The sequence below is a fragment of the Diorhabda carinulata genome, chromosome X (genome assembly GCF_026250575.1).
Source record: "Diorhabda carinulata isolate Delta chromosome X, icDioCari1.1, whole genome shotgun sequence".
NCBI classification, from domain to species: Eukaryota; Metazoa; Arthropoda; class Insecta; order Coleoptera; family Chrysomelidae; genus Diorhabda; species Diorhabda carinulata.
The window spans coordinates 35,195,107-35,213,596 of record NC_079472.1 but is presented as its reverse complement, the minus strand read 5'-3'; the positions used below and the strand labels follow the sequence as shown (position 1 = coordinate 35,213,596).

The 18,490-nt window shown below is 30.8% G+C and overlaps 2 protein-coding genes across 2 annotated transcripts; one reads left to right on the top strand and one right to left on the bottom strand.

Moving 5' to 3' along the window:
• LOC130902127 (uncharacterized) lies at window positions 1-12,364 on the bottom strand. The gene is made up of 5 exons (XM_057813984.1): window positions 12,180-12,364; window positions 5,573-5,721; window positions 4,369-4,594; window positions 1,915-2,032; window positions 1-303 (listed from the first exon to the last, which is right to left on the bottom strand). The coding sequence occupies exons 1-5, from the start codon at window positions 12,214-12,216 to the stop codon at window positions 147-149; spliced, it is 687 nt and encodes a 228-aa protein (XP_057669967.1). The 5' UTR covers window positions 12,217-12,364; the 3' UTR covers window positions 1-146.
• Window positions 12,365-14,911: 2,547 nt separating this feature from the next.
• Window positions 14,912-18,070, top strand: LOC130902126 (uncharacterized). The gene is made up of 5 exons (XM_057813983.1): window positions 14,912-15,099; window positions 15,208-15,380; window positions 17,336-17,558; window positions 17,670-17,787; window positions 17,878-18,070. Exons 1-5 carry the CDS (start codon window positions 15,057-15,059, stop codon window positions 18,014-18,016), a joined length of 696 nt encoding a protein of 231 aa, XP_057669966.1. The 5' UTR covers window positions 14,912-15,056; the 3' UTR covers window positions 18,017-18,070.
• The last annotated feature ends 420 nt before the right edge of the window (window positions 18,071-18,490 follow it).

Here is an 18,490-nt window from a genome sequence, read left to right as displayed (position 1 = left end):
TTATTAAAAAATTCTTTTTATTTCAAAACATGCTTCTTATATTGTACACAATCTTGGTCATATAATCAAGTAAACTAATGCGGTACTTCTCATTTCCTGGAATTTCAAAATAAGCATATTTGTAGGCACCACATTGTACTTAGTATTTAATCAACGTCTACTTCATTTACACTGTCTTCTAATTTAGTATCACACTGTTTGATTACAGCATCAAAAAGACCAATAAACGAGTCTCTAGTTATAACGTTGTTACACGACAAATCTACATGTCTCTTGAAGCATTGTCGCATGGATTTTATGAATCTGAAAATTAAGCAACACCATATAAAAACTGTTTTCTTTCAATGCTTTAGTTGAATTAAGTTAACCTCAAAGTAAAATTAATCCTAAACATACATATTGAAGCAACACTCAGATTTTGTAATAAAAATAGAATGTAATAAACAAAAAAGACATCCATTTAAAGTAAGTTTTTGAGTACCCCAAAATTCTAATCTAAAGCTACGAAGCCAAATGAACAAAATAGTGTAATAAGCAGTGGTGTTGTTTGTTCAAAGATATCTAAAAGACACTCTTCATTCTGAACTCCTTCAATAAACCAATCCATTTCTAGTGAAGTTTGTAATGAAAAATTGGAAATGCTAGACAGTGATTTGAGAAAAAAAGAACGTGATGAAAATCATGATAACGCACAACCTCATACGCTAGAAATACGACAAGAGCTACGCTACTTGAACTGGAAATGTATTATCTCACTATCTGCATTTCTCTAGATATTGCCCCTTTTGTTTGCTTGGTAAACATTACAATAATGAGGACAGGTTCAAAAATGGTTTGTCCAAATTTATTAAATTATAAGAGATAGTACACTATCTTTACAGGATATGTTTCAAGTTTGAAGACGCCACGTTGTTTACTATTTGTTTGGCATCCATCAACTTTTTTTAAAAGGCCTTAGCCCAACCAATATAAAAGCTGAACTAGATTCTAATGTAGGTGAGACTGCTTCTTCATTATCAACAGGAAATATTGAGTAGCAGAATTTAAACGAGGCCGTACAATTTGCGAACACCAGCATCGCACTGAGCGAGCTAACAGATATACTTGGCATTTCAAAAAATGCTGTACAAGGCTTATTAACTGAAACTTTGGATATGAGAAAGCTGCGCGAGATGTGTGGGACACTTGCTCAAAATGGAACAAAAACGGCATCGTGAAGATGTTTCCATCGAGTGTTTGGCAATGTTTCGCAGAAATAAAACCGAAGTTTCATAACCATGAAGAAAGCGTGGGTATATCACTTCACACCGGAAACTAAAGAACAATTACAACAATAGCTTCACGGAACGCGAAGACCATTCCTTTTGCAAGCAAGGTTATGGCCTTTATTTTTCGAGATACGCGTAAGATATATTTCATTTACTATCTTAACGAAGGGAAAACTATCAACAGCTAGAATTATGCGAACTTATTGAAACGTATGAGCGAAGAAATCTAGGAGAAACGGCCGCATTTTGCTAAGAAAAACGTGTTTCTTCATCAAGACAATGCCCCAGTCAAACATTCGTTATTGCAATGGCCAAAATTAAAGTTTGAATTGTTACCTCATGAACCCTATTCGTCAAATACAGCCCTCTCGGATTATTTTCTGTCTCAGATCTAAAAAAAATGACACGGTGGTCAAAAATTTTCCAACAATAAAGAGGTGACGTCGGCAGTTAATGGCTATTTTGAGGGGATTGACGATTCTTATTATAAAAAGGATATCGAACTTATTGAACATCGCTACGATCTAAGAGGATACTACGTTGAAATTTAAATAAATTTATTTCCAAAATGTTTGTGTTTTCTTTGTTAGGACCATCCTCATATATTTGCACCAGTTAGATACCTACAGCTTTATTTTGTACTTACTCGCAAATTTCAGATTTTGATGGCGTTGAGTTGACATATTGTTGTAATCTTGAACGAGTTTTCAGAATACATCTATTCAAACGGAAATTCTGATCCATTATACAAGGATTGGATAATTCTTGAACAATATAATATATATAAAATAAGTATAAATATTACTTTGAATATAAAAGTTACTATTGCTAATTTATACTTATATGATAGTCCGGTCAATTTCGAAAAGCATTGAGCTAAAAATTATATGTTCGAGAAACGCATATCTTATCTGGAATATATTTTGAATCAAGATGAACGCATAAATTAGTTTTTAGCATTCATTAGCAAACTGGTGAGTTTTATCATAAAATTATATCAGATAAAAATTTTAGATTATATAATGATATATGGGTGATTCCGTTCTAACTGTGATATTCAATGTCCTGTATTGTTTTTTTGTACTAGTCATTAATTAATAATCAATTAATAAAAATTTTGTATTAATTGAATAATTCTTAAGATATTTAAACATTATTTTTATACAATATAACTTGCCACTTAAAGAAAACTTATACTACATCACTTGAATGTCAGTACCGTGTCATGTCCATTCCTGGAATTTACCGATAAATTATTAATTTTTTTTGTCGTAACAAATGATTTAAACTAATTACCTTATAAATTCTAATGTTTATGATCAAACTGAGGAAAATTGATGCACTTGTTGTTTAATATCTTAAGTTACCATGTCAGTACCGTGGATAAATGAGTCAGTACCGTGGAACTCAAAATCCGACATTTGTGTCTTGCTCGTGATACTTTGAAGTTGTAGTAAATTCCTCTTAGAGTTTTATTTTTACAGTAAAATAGATGAATAATATGCATAAAAAAGTTAGAAAAGTTAAATTTTAAAATCTTGAAATTTTGAATACAAAAAATCACAGTTTGAACGGAATCACCCATATAATGAAAATATTAAAATTTTTTATAATGTCCATCGTTTCTTAGATATATCGATTATAAAATTTGTAATTTTCATCACTACGTTAAGGTGAAACTTCAGGGGAAGGAAACTCTTTAATTCCAAACTATTACTCAATCAAAGATAATAATATTTTCAATAATGAAGCAATATAAATTAGAAAAAAAAAAACTATGGAAAATAGTCTTTTAGATCCAAATACGTCTAATACTTCTTCTAATTCTCTTGCTGTGTGCAAGTATATTGCCTCAATAGTGTGATCCACCATATGTCTCCTCTTTACTATCTTCTTCTATTGGTGATTCAATATTGGCGAGAGAATAAACTGATTCAATTTTAGCACTACAACCTTTTTATGGTTGCAAAAAATTGTGCAGAAGAGTTTTACCGGCGTAGGGAAGGCTAAAACCTGGGCAGGGTTAAAAACTGTAGTTTCATCTTTCTCAGAAATGATGATGCTTAAGCCATACAGTTACGTGGACTATTAATCCTTTTATTTTCCCCACCACAAGGAAAATGGTGAAACATCTTTTTAAAATTCAATTCTCCAAATTTTGACGCAAATATATTCCAATTCTTTTTACAGGAAGTGATTTGGTACAGTACGAGATAGATATATATTGACGAGGCGACGAGGGAGCCGAGTCCAGAATATCTTCACGGACGTATTTCGTAATATGTTTTTTATACTGCTTCCGGTTTTAAATAAAAAATAAAATTATATTAAAATTTGGAATCTCATATTTGACAATTTTACTAAAAAATAGCTCCTTTGAATATTCTTATATTGTAACAAAGGCAAGGATTGGGAGAATTTAAGAGTACAAGAATACCATAAAGTGCCATTTTCCGGACTCAAATTAGTACTGTAAAGTCGACTTTACAGTACATTTTGAAAAAAAGTTGTAATTCTTGTTTTTTATTTAAAGTATCCAATATCGTGGTCAGTCGTGATAGTTTTGACGTTCGGTCATTTAAATGTTTTGCCATTCTCTTCTTAGGTAAAGTAACAGTATCACTGTATGTTCTAAGGAAAACTCGTACTCCAACTGACATTGACTGAAACACGTAAATCCTCAGCCAAAATATCTTCAAACCGAAGTAGAGCGTTAAGATGGACCCTGTAGGATTCTTATATATTAGATAAATGTAAAATACGGTTTACGAAGTAAATAATTTAATCATGCACTGAAATTGACACAAACAGTTTCCTCCTTAAACTGAACAGTATCGCGAATGTACTTCAAACCCCTTCATTATAAATCAGATATAAAAGGCTCAATATCAAATCTCAAAATTACATAATTATTCAAAAAATATTTTAGTCTAATACATCTAGAGATATTGAATCGAGTTCTATTTGTTGCAAAATATTTAATGAAACAGACTAATAAACCAAGATTAGAGTTACTTTTGAGTCAGAAAACGATTAGTACGGTTAAGTAACGGATTATACATATATTACTATAGACATAATTGTAAGATGCATATCTTACCAAATATATGTTCTCCATCAGATTTACAGATATAGTTTGATAGTTCTACGGCGGTTTTGACTGTAAATCTTGGTAATTCTTTGGATTTTTCTGGTAAACAGTCTTCCAATACTGCAACAATTGGTTGAGTACATTCTTCTAAATGGTTCTTGATACCAGAACAAACGGTTTCTTCCTCATTTTTGTCTATTAATCCTTCACAAGTTTGTACTTTCAACAATGCTAGCTAAAAACAGATTATATACCCTTAAAGGATACAGTTACATAGACTGCTACTTTGGCGGAGTGAGGGGCAAAGTATATAGAAGGACTAATGTCATAACGATCTCGTACAACTATAGACGATTCTAAATTTCATTGGCTGTGAGAAATGTGAGAAGAAGTAGAGCTAAATCAAATATATGACGGGCAAGTTATTGTTCATCAAAAATATTTGAAAAAGATTCAATATATCCAACTGAAGTTATATGTGCAGGTATATCTGGTCACAGCAGATCTACCGAGAGATAGATCAGGAGCAGATCGAAGAGATCATGAACGACATTGCGAGGAGAAGATTTGACAGCTTAGGTCCCATCCCAACAGCCAACTAAACAAGGAAGACAAATTTTCAAAAAATTTCTTCAACACCTTGTTTCTTCTTTATATTTTTTTATGTTTCTAAATCGCCTTGATTTTAGGTCTTTTCTGTTATAAAACTAGTTTTTTTTATAATTTTTGAAAGACATATTAAAATTTGACATTTCGACTACTTTCAATCTTTATCAAATTTTTATCCGTCTTTCAAAAATTATGAAAAAATAGTTTTATAATAGAATAGGCCTAAAAACAAGACGATATAGAAATTCCAATAAAAAGAGCTTAAGCAAATTGATCCATTTTTCAAGGTCGGTTCATGCGGCTAAGTATCCAACTCTTCTTGAGGTTGAGTAAAAAACACATATTTATCTAACAATAATAGCAAAACAGAAGAGAAAGGGGTAAAGTTCAAAACTTTTAAGAAAAGCCAAACACAAACTATCGAATCTATGGTAGAGGAAAGTAGACTACAAAAACAACAAGCCAAATTTTTGAATAGTGGATTGCTGTCATTTCTATTTACAGGTATTAGCAATACGAGTTCACCTGATAAATATATAATGGAAACCGAATTGTTTGATAAAAAATACCTTCAATCAAGTCCAATTAAAATTTGATTAATTACCTCAAATTTATGCCCATAATTTGGGCATATACTTTCAAATTTTTTTCTAACATTCTGTATTTGTACTCTGTTTTTGAAGTAGTCTTTCATCAATTGTACTCTCTCATCTACTGATTCTTCACTTGATAAACCAAAAGTTACTCCACATACTGAAAATAAAATGACAGTCATTAATAGAAACAATATTTTATACAGTGAGTAGTGTCTATTAAATTACGAGTCTTTTTGAATGAAATTATGCATCTATTTTTTCCTCCCCAAGGGGTAACAGTTAGCTCTATCAAAAATATAATCGTATATAGATAAGAGACTAACAGAAGCTACAAAAAAATATAATTGTAGCAAAAATGACGAGAAGAAAATTGTTTATTGGAGAACGTATTAAAAAAGTAAGCGAGAAAAAACGTTTATGGGAAAAGGGTTATAAATAAAATAAAGATATGTACTTAATATGTTGTTGATGAAATTTGTGGCATATACACTACCGTTCAAAAGTTTTTGCCCGTCCTATAGTTTGAGTGGTACCCAACAAATAAAAACAATACGATTCATTTTAATATTTATATATTTTAAAATTCTGATTCATCGATGAAATTCTCTTTTGTTTTCATTATTTGGTACACAATTTTAACAATTTCAAAAAAATTATTTGGTCCATTCGTTTTTCAAGATTTTCAAAGATGTGAAATGAAAGTAGGACACTTCTAGATTTCCCTGTCTAATTTGCTCCACAATAATTCAATCGGGTTAAGGTTAGGCCACTTTGACGGCCAAATCATTTCTTTCAGTACATACTTCTTTATCAGTTTTTTCAAATACTATTTACTCAGCTTCTGTTGACCAGGCGCTGGTCATTTTCCTTTTATATAGCCTTCTTTCTTCAAAATCCCTTCAATTTTTACTATTCAGGTTTTCAGTCGCCCTTCCTCCAAAATATCCTTCAAACCATCACCCAGCCTTCTCCGTGTTTTAAAGCCGGGATACCACATGAATCTTACATCCGTTCTTTCTTTGACCTGTGCACACACATTCTTATCTTAGACCCATAAACCTCAAACTTTGACTCAATACTTCATAAAACCCTTTCTATTTATACTCTTTAGCTCACTGCAACTACTTAATTTTATTTTCACGTCTTGAAAGAGGCTTCTTCACTGCCACCCTTCCAAAAAGGCCAGTTTCTCTCAATCTCATTTTCACTGTAGAAGTACTCAAAAGCAGATTCCTAGATTCATCGATCTGAGTTGCTATCTCTATCTCTGATCAATACACTACGTTTCTCTTCAGCGGTTATAGTTTTTCGAGGACTTCCTTAACGTTTTCTATCTTCATAACTCCTTGTTGATATAATATTATATTTTTTCACATTCTTGTCCACGGTACGAAGAGATATTTTTAATTCGGCGCCATTGGTACAGTTACTGGCTTAGTGATTAATGACCGAGTTTTAATCGATAGTTTCTTGGTTTTGATCATTTTTAAACTTAAACAAGTCTGAATTTTCCAGATCGTGAGCAAAGTTCACAAAAAGATGTCTTGGTCCAAAAAGTTTAAATCACATCACGTTTTCGCGTCTCACAAGGCTAACTGGAGCTAAACTGCAATGATAAAGACTGAAGAAATAATTCACAGCTAAACAAGTTTTAACTTGTCGTACTCACCAACAAAATTTGAACATGCCATCGTATAATGAAAACAAATAACCAGTACTCTTATTTTTGATTTGTGAGACACCGTTTTGACTTTCACTTGATAATATGAAAGAGAAATTTGTTAAAGCGTATGATATTAAAATTTAATGAATGGATTATGGTGTAGGCAAAGACTTTTGACCAGTAGTGTATATTGTCAACAGGTCGACTAAAGGATTCTATAATATTTTAAAGCCAACACAAATTTTAAGATAAAAAAGAAAGAGTTTATAAAACAATATAATGTAAGGTGCAAAAATCTGGATTATGAGAAGAAACAAGAAGTCTGTGGGAGAAATATTTTGAAGAATCTAAAGCAGAAAAAATTATGATGTATTATACATGAACAATCAAATATAGGAGCTGAATAATGAAATAAGAATTACTGAGGTTATCCAATCAAAAAGACTGTAATGCCTAAAAGTTTTGGAACAATGGAACAATCTGAATATGTCAAAAGAATGGTGTGTACCAAAAGGGAAGACAAATATATATAGAAGAAGAGGATAAGGGGCTGAATAAATTTTGAGGAAGAATAGAGATGAGCGGGAAAGACTATTTAGGCTAATAGTTAAGGTCGGGTTCAGAAGGGATTTTAGTTTTCTATTCAGACAACATTTTTGAATGTGGATATTTTTGAAATTTGATGAAAGATTTGATTTTGTTTGTGCTTCATTTCACAATTAAAATACTTTTGTTCTATTAAAGAACGATAATCATTTAATTGATATCTGTTTTAAAGAAAAAGTATTCCTAGCTGTTGCTAAGTTAACTGTTACAGGTGATTATCAAGAGCAGACGTAAGTCATAAGTTTATTTAACCTACAATGACCCATAGATAGTAGTTTGAAAACAACATGATATAATTATTTATTAAATTGCATCATTACACTTATTAAAGTTTTTATAATTAATACTTTGTTATAGTTAGAATTACGAGAATAGCGTTTTCAGATTTCAAATATTTCCAGCTCAATATACAAATATTTCTTGATTTAGGATTCTTTGAAATAAAAGTCTCCATAGAATTCACCTTGTGAAAATATAAATTGTCTTGCTAAAAAAAATGAAACACTTCCTGTTACTTATTTTATTCAATTATTTTCTATAGATGAACTCATTTAAGTACCAATTTTTCTCAAAGATTTGAGCCGTATGACTCTAAATCAAAAGAAAAGACCCACAATCAATTTGACTTCTTCGAAGTCTTTCACTCGCTCAGGATAGAATCCTTTCTGATTCTATTTTCTATTAATTTTTTATATATAGGATCCAGCGCACCAATCCATAGAGAAAGAATGAAAATATTAATGATCAACATTATTTGGTGGTATATTTTATATACTTTAATTAGTTAGGTCATGGTTTCTTTGATATCATACTTATTTATCCCTTCATAGGATTTTTCTTGTGATAACTAATTACATTATTAAGTTACTCAATGTTTTAAAGCCAGAAGTAGTAAGCCGCATAAACCAAAAAGGTAGTTCACGTTGAAAGTCTTAAACAGTTGAGGGTACACAATAGATCAATACGTCAAAGTGTTAGCCAGGTAGATTCATATCTTTACGCCTCGGCTCATCTAATTTGATCTAGTTTATTATATGAAAATCTCAATTTGTCAATATTATAAATATAGAAATTATTTAGTTTAGAAAAAGCGTATTGTTTCAAAAAAGAGTGGATAGAAATGAACGAAAATTGAGAAATTATATTCAAAAACATTTTTCAGTTAGAAATTCGATTAGGCCTTAGATTAAAAATAAAGGGTGTATCTATTGATTCTTGGCCACAATGAGAGTGAAATATGTCATTACTATTTTGAAGTTTGACAATATACCAAAATATATTAAAAGATTATGGAGGATAGATGGAAAGAGAACAATCTGTGCATGTGGAAAGTATCCATCAATATATATTAAATGAGGGTGGCGCCACATTAGCATCACGATAAATTTCTTTTCAATGAAGAACTGTTTGAGTCATCAAAAATTATAAATTTTTTAACTCGGTCAGACGATGAATACATAAGTATTCGAAAGCTTGGAAAATATATTAAAGTTAGTCCACTTTGGTGTTTTATTGCCACGTTCTCAATAAGAAACCGCTCTTATATATATATATATACCTACGCGTTATTTCCATTACCAATATAAATGGGAGCAGAGAGCGAAAAAAAAAGAAGAATCGGAGAGGAAGAAATATAATAATATCAAAAAAGAAATGATATAATCATATAAAAAAAAAATAAAAAGATATTCTACTTTCATTACTCAACCATACCCAGCGGTAACTCATGAAAATTTTTTAATATTTATATTTACAAAATGAAATCTGAAAATAATACTTATGACTTGTTTTGATATTGACCAGATTTCTGTTAACAATATAGTTTGATTATAGGAAATATATATGCTTTTATAGAATAAATACCCAGATGAAAGTTTGAAAAAATTAGTATGAATTTATGCTAGTATACTAGAAATAAGAACTGATCAGATTTATTGTTTTTGCACTGTAGAAGCCTAATACGTAGACGCTTAAACTACTTCAAAAAGGATTTGATTTCTTTGAAGTCTTTCTTTTCTAATTTGGCCAAAACTATTGAACTTCCTTGTTTCTTTTTAACATCAAAAGTCTTGTCCTTGATACAGCCTTTGAGGTTTACTTTTTGATAGTTTCATTCAGGTTTCGTGTTATTGATTCTCAACTGAGTAGTCATAGTTTTAATATTGGGATTATTACTAATTTTACTTTGAATAATGATTCTGTTAAGTATTTCTATCATACAAAAAAGATATTGGATAACACAGATAAGTTATCATACAGTATATTCTCAATATCAGCATAGACAAATTGTTATTACTTAACTTTGAGATAACACTCTGTTTTTATTTGTAGGAGTTGATATTTTGTTTTGATATCAACATTTTATTTAAATTCTTCACATTCCTGTCAAACCTACGTTTACCAAGGGTCAACGCACCGTTGAATACCAACTGTAGACGATTTAAAATAATTCTATTGAAGTAAAAAAATAATTTCTGCATTACGTTTGAATACCTTTAGGCCCCTTTCACACCAAACGAATCCGAATCAATCTGGATCACTCCGAATCAAGTTGAATCTGATTCGTCATCTCCACTCTTTCACACCAGCTGAATCAACTTGAATCTATAAAAATCCTTTCATCTTCTTTTTGTTTTCCTTCTTTTAGTTGCTTTTGAGCTATCATCATGGTCGCAGTTGTTTTAAATGCAATAGTGTTTCGTAGGAGGCAACGGCGGAAACAGAAAACAAGAAAAGTGTGGATAATAACTCCACATCCATCTCGTATAGTTGTTGATTCAAGACTGAGCGGACGAGGAATCTGACAGGTTGTATCAAATGCGACCTTGAATCAAACCTGATTGAACCAGATTCGTCCGGTCTGAAGGAGGGAAAAGTGTCCCTTCACATTTAAACGGAGAGCTCGAAGCCGAATCTTGGTCAATCAGATTCAACTTGATTCGGAGTGATTCTGATTGATTCGGATTCGTTTGGTGTGAAAGGGCCCTTAGAGGTTGGTTTTGATGTTGATGGTAGTGATACCTTCATTTAGTAGCATGCAGTCGCAAAATTAAATTTAACTTGATATTATCAGATACTGCCTTATCATGATGTTGTTTTTATATTTTGACAATGTAATTTACTATTTTTTCATCATCCGCAAAAACCATGAAATAATGATTTTTGGGATTTGCAATCTCTCTTATATTTCTTTTTATAGTACCAATAAGATGTAATTACTCTAAATAATTCAGTGATTTGTTGCCATAAAATTATTAACAGTCATTTCTCTTCTGGTGTAATAATATATTTCTTTTTTCATGTAGAAAGCCCAAGACTTGTAGCCCTATTTTTGAACAACTGTAAATACTTGATTTTAAATTGGTACATACCCAATAGCAAAGAACTTGCTGTATTCATTAGGATAATTGCACACACACCGATTTTAGACCGCCAATTTTATACCGATCGTCCAAATATTATTAGTGAACTACATGTGGAAATATGACCTGGCACACACGCGACCGCTGATTAGTGCTAGTAAAATGCCGGTGAGCAGCCGTCCAATGCCACTGTTTCGCCGGCACTACCTTAGAAGCAGTAGCGAACGTTCCAATCCAGTCATTCCAATCGACTTCTCGGAAAAATAAACTATTTTTGGTAGTACATGCTTCAACCTCTCATGGAGTTCGTTAAAGGATGCAATAAACATTCTGAAGAAATTGAAAAACTTTCTATCATCACGCCTTAATTTTTCATACAAAGTGTCGAGTGTACCAAATAGCCTTACTGTCAAATACTGGACAGTAAATCATCCGACAAAGAAATTTTTATTTCATCACTTCGTTTTTAATTATGACTAGTGTTGAAATATCTGAAGAAGGATTACAAAAAGTTTTCACTAAATAAAAACTGCATATTTCCGTGTCTACAATTTTAGACAAGCTAGGATTATTATGACACAACCCAACTCAATCTATAACCCACTGTTTACTCTTATAACTCCCATAATAATATACTGGATTGCACTTGATTGAGTATTCATACCTGTTGGATCATTCTGAAAGGATTTGTGATTTGTGTAGCCGTATAAGGTGATAATATTTCTCACCCTTATTCTACTTCAAATTTTTGGTTGATTTTACAGTATGGAGAGATGAGAGCAGATTTTGTAACTACACAAACGAATGAAAATGTGAAATAGATATTTAATAAGTTCATAAATAAGATGGGAAACTTCTAAACTACATAATATTAACAAATATTTTAACCTTTGTATTTACGTTGAAATTTTAGTATAAAAAATTTCAGAACAAAAAAAGTAAAATTCGAATGATAATTTTATAATTTGAAAATAAAAAACTTACTGCTTATAGTTAAACACAATAAATAAAAATATTTCATGATTAATCTTACTGGAACAAAGATTAGTATTTACCAAACTAAACTTCAAGAATCTCTAATGAAACAAATTTATCTAGAATTATTTGGATTATAAATTCCATTGGATCGAAAACAAAATTCATGTGTTTACTTCATGTCATAAATCTTTATTGATAAAGAAAATGAAAACATAATATGAAGCTTCTGGAAAGTTTTTATATCAGGATATTAATGAATTATAATTATCATTATTGTAGCTATACAGCTTTTGTTTGTAATTTTCACACAATTTAAATAGGATAAGGTTAAATTAGAATAGATATTGATAGAATGTCATGACTTAAAAATAAATTTGAGGCTTCCGTGTGTTATATAATCACTTTATGTATCTTTCAATTTCATCAGTGCTTGATGGTAGTAGGGGTAAGAATATGAACTTAAAGGCAGAATTGGTAAATTCATGTTACAGTTACAGTTTGTAAATCTGACATGAAGCTCTACTAAAATTTTCTGTAGTCAAACTAAAGTAAGGAGAATATAGTTCTAAAAATTCTGATTTTTGTTTAAAAGATTTTATGTTTGAAGTACAATAAAAATACTTGGTACAGTATGGTTTTTTTATGGGTTGAGTACCATTAAAATGAGAGCTTGTTGGGTATACATATGAAAATTATTTGCAACAAAATTAACGTAACCGACAGCATTCCAAGAGTATTTTCTTCAGCTTTAGCTTTATCTCTTAGCGATATTGGCAGAGTTAAGTTTTCAATTGAAAGTTAGAAAAATTTAATCATTTAATTCAAATTGAAGATTCACACCCAAATGCAAATATTGCTATTAACCCCTTGTTTTATTAACCAAAATGAGTAAGACGTTTATTTTTGAAATAAAATTCTGTTGCTATTTACCTTAATTTAATATCACTCAATAAGTCGTGTGACTAACTAAGAAAAACAGATTTTTGTGCCAAAAGTTGATTTTATTCATCAATGTTATGTCTTTCAAAAGCAATACAATCATTCCAACGCTTCACTAACTACTCGATGCCGTGCTTGTAGAAGAATTTGTCTTTTGCCTCAAAATAGGCTTCAATTTCTGCAATGTTTTTATCTTACATATGAGGCAGTTTTTCCTTGATTTTTGCATTCAAACGATTCAACAACTCTATGTAGTTATCGCTATTAATTGTCTCTCCCTATCGAAGAAAGTCGATTAGGAATATTTCATGCGATTCCCAAAATACTGAAGCCATAACCTTCTCCGCTGACTGTTGTTCACTGGCTTCAGTCCACTCATTCATACTGATCTGAATCATCAAGACGTTGTTTGCACCTACTATGAAAAAAGCTTTCTCTTAGTCAAATGTTCACCTTCTGATATCTCAGCTATCTAACGCAATTTCAATTTACGACTAGATATAACCAATTTGTGGATTTTATTGATGATATCTAGCGTGACCACCTCAATTGAACAACGTTCATCGGTGTCTCTACGACCACGTTTAAATTTAGCAAATCAATAACAAATGATTCTTTTCGTTGGAGCAGAGACCAGATAACACTTTTGAAGTCATTGTTGATCTTGTACAGTATTTTTTTCATCAAGAAGCAATGATAAATCAACACATGAAATTGTTTAGAATCCATAGTAAAAAGTATACTTAGAAGAAAGTATCCGTATTTTGTATGCAGGTAATCAGCAAAAAAATAATAATTTCTAATTGTCTTAAAATTGATTCTTGTGTACCAAGCTCAAGTGCTTAAAGAAATGAAAATCAACTAGTATATCAGAGTGCTTGCAAGAGTTTGTTGTCGTTTTGTAAAAGAACGAGATTTGCCGGGAAAATTCATTCATTCAACATCATGCTGACGGGCACTAAAACATTTTTTTATCAAAATAAGATCCATAAATAAATGGTTTTTGATTGTTGTTTTTGTGAATCTTTATATCAGTATACTCTTAATAATAAATTATGACATCATTATAATCAAATAGTTTCAATTGAATAACCTATTGACAAATGTACTTTTCTCTACGTTGGATGCAGCCTAGGACTATTCCACAAGGAAAAATTTCACACAATCCAATTTTGTGACATCACAAATCACAACAAGTTTGTAGCCATCCTATGAAAGCTTTCATTGACAAGACCAATGGTCATATTTTCCTATGGGGAATTGTGAATAACATTTTTAAACTCAGTTGGTTCAATGTTTTATGTCGTATTAGATGAATAAATTTACATGGCAAATTTTTTGTTTTTGCTGCTTTACGATAACGAGAAGTTTTACAGGACCATTTTCAAGATACCAGGCTGAGTTTGTGCTGATTTTGGATTTAAATCAAAGTATTGTGTGAAATGAAGCTTAAAAAACCATATTATTTGTTATTATGTTATTTGTTCATAATTTACTATAAAATGAGGTAATGTCGTGTACTTTGTGACAGATTTGGGTAAGTAGATCGTGTTTTGTGAAAGAATCCGTTTGCTTTCATACAGAATAGCCAGTCTCTATACTATATTGACATAAAAAGTTACACATTGTGTCATAAAAAATTCTTTTATATTTTTTTGCTTTTTGCGTCTGACAGTGTATATCCAGCAAACAACACTATTAATTTCAAATCAAATAGTAAAACTAAATTATATAATTGTTTTTTAAAATCAACTTTAAATAGTATTCTTTGTTTTTATTGGAGTTATCATAATATTTTTATATAAACAACTTTATCTGCAGCTCAAATAGATATTACTTACTGAGAACCTAATCAATGTTTCTTGATTATGGTCAGTATAAAAGTATCGGTATGAATCGATTTAGTCTAGTTGAAAGAAAACAGTCAAGCGGACAATATCCAAAATGAATAAGCTAGTGATCTTTTCAGTATTTCTTGTTATTTGTGGTGAGTAACGTCATCTAAAAAAATATTAGGAACCACTATTCTTATTCCAAAATGTTTCAATGATTGTTTCCTTACTTTGAACTCGCACTGTATGAATTTATTTTTCAGGATTTGCCAATGCCGGCACAGTATCCAAGAAGGATTCTAGCAGTTCCTCAGAGGAATTGAAAGAATTAGCTTCTTTGCTAGAAAGCAAATTCAATATCACCATTATTAAAGATTTGGAAGAACTTGGAAAAAAAGCTAAAGCCCAATGCCCCAATATCGAAACCCAAATTGAAGTAAGAATTATATTATATTGAAATTCTTCTTAGAAAAATATTGATAGCTGCTAGTAAAACTTTCAGTAGTATAAACAAACAATGAACTTCCAACAACAAAAATTTGTTGAACAAATTAGTTATTTGAAAGAAGCCTGTCGTTGGAATTGTTTTTGAAAATATTAATAATAAATTATCGCATTTTACCTATGTTCAATCAGTTCATGCTAGAGCTTTTCGAAAAATATGATCAAATAAACCCAATCATGATCTAAATTTAATTTGGATTACGTCCACTGTTAAGAAACTGATCTAAGTAAACGGGTTAAATCATATAAGGGTGATTCCGTTCTAACTGTGATATTCAATGTCCTGTATTGTTTTTTTGTACTAGTCATTAATTAATAATCAATTAATAAAAATTTTGTGTTAATTGAATAATTCTTAAGATATTTAAACATTATTTTTATACAATATAACTTGCCACTTAAAGAAAACTTATACTACATCACTTGAATGTCAGTACCGTGTCATGTCCATTCCTAGAATTTACCGATAAATTATTAATTTTTTTTGTCGTAACAAATGATTTAAACTAATTACCTTATAAATTCTAATGTTTATGATCAAACTGAGGAAAATTGATGCACTTGTTGTTTAATATCTTAAGTTACCATGTCAGTACCGTGTCATGTCCATTCCTAGAATTTACCGATAAATTATTAATTTTTTTTGTCGTAACAAATGATTTAAACTAATTACCTTATAAATTCTAATGTTTATGATCAAACTGAGGAAAATTGATGCACTTGTTGTTTAATATCTTAAGTTACCATGTCAGTACCGTGGATAAATGAGTCAGTACCGTGGAACTCAAAATCCGACATTTGTGTCTTGCTCGTGATACTTTGAAGTTGTAGTAAATTCCTCTTAGAGTTTTATTTTTACAGTAAAATAGATGAATAATATGCATAAAAAAGTTAGAAAAGTTAAATTTTAAAATCTTGAAATTTTGAATACAAAAAATCACAGTTAGAACGGAATCACCCATAAAGGATTATTTCTACCTTAGAACATAAGTGGGTAAATGGCCATATTTTGAGATTTGTGGTTTTAGCATTTCAACATGAAAATAGGTTTTTGTTATTAAACTTCAATATATAATCCGTGTGAGTGGGTAAATCATTGAAAAGTCTACAATTATCAAACATCTTGAATCTATCATACAAATTAACGCACGTAAAAAGTAAAATAAATTGAAGGTATTTGTAGATCATGTTATAAAAGTTGAATTTTCTACCTAAATTGAACAAGTTGTTGATCAAATATGTATTGCAGCGAATCATCACAAACTCATTTACAAAGAATAGTTAGCAATCTACATTCTTCTTCATTAGTTAGTTGTTTTTTGCGGAAGAAGTCATAATAATTATTGTTTTTTTTTTTGGCGAGTAAAGTTCTTGTTCTTTATTAAAAGATCGTGGCATGAGAAGTGTCTTCGATTTACAACCCTCATTCGTATTGCCGTGTAGTAAGATCCGTTTCCACGTATATATGAAGTTTTTGCATAAGCTTTATCGGAGGTAATTCGTCGTTCTTGTCTACCAATAATAGGATTTTTCATATTTATTATTTCTTTAAGAGCTTAGAAGTATCTGTTTACCTAATAGTATGTAAGACTGATTGTGCAGCGTGAACAATAACGTTATCGTTTAAAGTGAAATGGACTTTTTTTTTGTTTTCCTTCTTTTGCTGTACGTACTCAAATCCGCAAAAGATTCAGTGATAAAAATCCCGTTCTGGGTTAGGATCCGTAATCAGGTGTCAGTTGATATATCTTATTCAAGATTATAGTATACGAAAAAGCATCACATAATTAATATTGTTTAAATTTCCTTTTCACTATATATTGATCACAATTTGTAAAGTCAATAAAAAACTTGTAATTTTATATCTACATATTGTTTTATTTTTAGGAAGTAGGTTCACAAATTGAAACTTGTATTGAAGATATTGAACTTGGATCGGATACTTTCTGTTCTCTCATGAAGAAAAACCTCGCTAAATGTGCCAAACCCGGTGTTGACCTCATCTCTTCCTGCTTACCAGCTGAATCTAAAGAATTACCTACCATAGCTATCAAAGTTGTTTCAGCCATCATTGATCAAGCTTGCCGATCAACTGTAGAAGAAATTTTAGGTAAGCGTTCGATAACTTCTCAGTTTATTCATTCATTTAGCGAAGTAAATGTAGAATAGATTATTTAATTTTAAGTGATATGTTATGAAATTATATTTAAATATTTTTTAGAATTATTCAACCCATGTATTTTGGAGACTGATATATCTACTATCTCAGCTTGTACTGAGATTAAAACTGTCTTAGAAGAACACAGAAACAAACTTCCCTCCAAATCACTTGTGTGTTCGTAAGTATTTCGGTTTTTACACAAACATATTGACTTCATCTTTTGTGTTTAAATTATTTCAGTATTTACTATCAATGTTCTTTGTTTCAGCACCGTACCTAAAGTGAAAAGCTGCTCAAAGGCTCACCGTGAAGCATCATGCAAGAATCCAATTACCAACCGTGTCGCTGCCAACTTCCAAGATGCTATTGAAGCTTCAATTAAAGACGTTTGCGATAACAAAGTTTAAATATTGGAAATAGAAAACTGTTTGTACAGATTTTAATAAAATGATTCCTTTTTACATATGTGTTTCCTTTGTCATTCCAAATAATTTTTATTGCATTGTAAATACAAAAAAGCATAAAGCATAAATCAGAATTGCTCAAGAATTATAAGAATTCTGCCCTTTTTCATTCCTTCAGCCCCAATACCTCACGTCAGGGAACAAATCGTTAACGTACCAATGGATCTGTTTTATAGTAAGATGTGTTTCTTTTAGATCCCCGAAGATTGGCTATTTTCTCCAATTTCTCAGAATCTTTGGGTACTTTATCCTGGGGATCTCCAGAATCTTTTCCGTTATATTTTTCTTGTAATCGCTTATTCTACAAAGAATCTTTTTCATAGAGAGTCTTATTGGTAGAATCCATCGGCCATTCTGTTTAGACGAGGGTTATCCATTCCGTTTTGACGATTACTATCCATTTCGTCAGAACGTATG

Bases quoted from the DNA above. Each gene is read 5' to 3' on its own strand.
- LOC130902126 (XM_057813983.1), top strand. From the start codon at position 15,057: ATGAATAAGCTAGTGATCTTTTCAGTATTTCTTGTTATTTGTG. The intron at 15,100-15,207 runs GTGAGTAACGTC...TTTATTTTTCAG, and splicing joins AGTATTTCTTGTTATTTGTG to GATTTGCCAATGCCGGCACA. The intron at 17,559-17,669 runs GTAAGCGTTCGA...AATATTTTTTAG, and splicing joins AACTGTAGAAGAAATTTTAG to AATTATTCAACCCATGTATT.
- LOC130902127 (XM_057813984.1), bottom strand. From the start codon at position 12,216: ATGAAATATTTTTATTTATTGTGTTTAACTATAAGCA. The intron at 5,722-12,179 runs GTAAGTTTTTTA...TTTTATTTTCAG, and splicing joins ATTGTGTTTAACTATAAGCA to TATGTGGAGTAACTTTTGGT. The intron at 304-1,914 runs GTAAGTACAAAA...CTTAATTTTCAG, and splicing joins TCAAAATCTGAAATTTGCGA to ATTCATAAAATCCATGCGAC.